Here is a 659-nt window from a genome sequence, read left to right as displayed (position 1 = left end):
CCAGTTTGATATAACACAATATATATAATTAGGGGGTCCCCGCTCCATCTCGCCATTAGTTTGGGGGTCCTTGGCCTGGAAAACCTTGAAGACCCCTGTCCTAGAGATCGACCTTTTTTAGACCTTTTCCCCCAGATTTAGAGTTTTTATCTAGTTTCTCCAGTGTGGGATGGTGTATATCTCCATACCTGTGTTCCCGGTGCTGGGCGGCCGCTGGGGGGACATGCTGTTTCTCTGCATGGGGGGGTTGGAGTGGGAGATGGGAAGCAGGTTCCCTAACCCGCAGTTTACACCAGGGTGGGAGTACAGCAGGCCGCTAGGGTTACTGCTGGGCATGGAGCCCATGTCGTAGCCGGAGGGAAGCAAACCCTGCTGGAGAAATCAGGAGAAATCAGCAGAAATCAGCAGAAATCAGGAGAAAACAGGAGGAATTAGGAGAAAACAGGAGAAATCAGGAGAAATCAGGAGGAATTAGGAGAAAACAGGAGAAATCAGGAGAAAACAGGAGAAATCAGGAGAAAACAGGAGAAATCAGGAGGAATCAGGAGGAATCAGGAGAGTCACATGACACGCACAAGCTTCCACTTACCCAGGAACTGCATTTATCTACAGAGCAGGGGGAATGAGAAAGGGGGAACGCCAGAGCAGGGGGGAATGAG

General features: G+C 50.2%; 1 protein-coding gene across 1 annotated transcript in view; it reads right to left on the bottom strand.

Moving 5' to 3' along the window:
• The window catches only part of LOC117959741 (myocyte-specific enhancer factor 2C-like), a gene marked incomplete at its 5' end in the record, with an annotated part of 7,935 nt that overhangs the window by 1,628 nt on the left and 5,648 nt on the right, over window positions 1-659 (bottom strand). Inside the window, one exon of the mRNA XM_034897020.1 lies at window positions 189-369. Coding sequence (XP_034752911.1) covers window positions 189-369 — 181 coding nt within the window. The remainder of the gene's footprint in view (window positions 1-188; window positions 370-659) is intronic.

The sequence above is a fragment of the Etheostoma cragini genome, chromosome 16 (assembly GCF_013103735.1).
Source record: "Etheostoma cragini isolate CJK2018 chromosome 16, CSU_Ecrag_1.0, whole genome shotgun sequence".
In the NCBI taxonomy this organism is placed as follows: Eukaryota; Metazoa; Chordata; class Actinopteri; order Perciformes; family Percidae; genus Etheostoma; species Etheostoma cragini.
The sequence above is the reverse complement of the archived record's forward strand: the minus strand, read 5'-3'. Positions and strand labels throughout refer to the sequence as shown.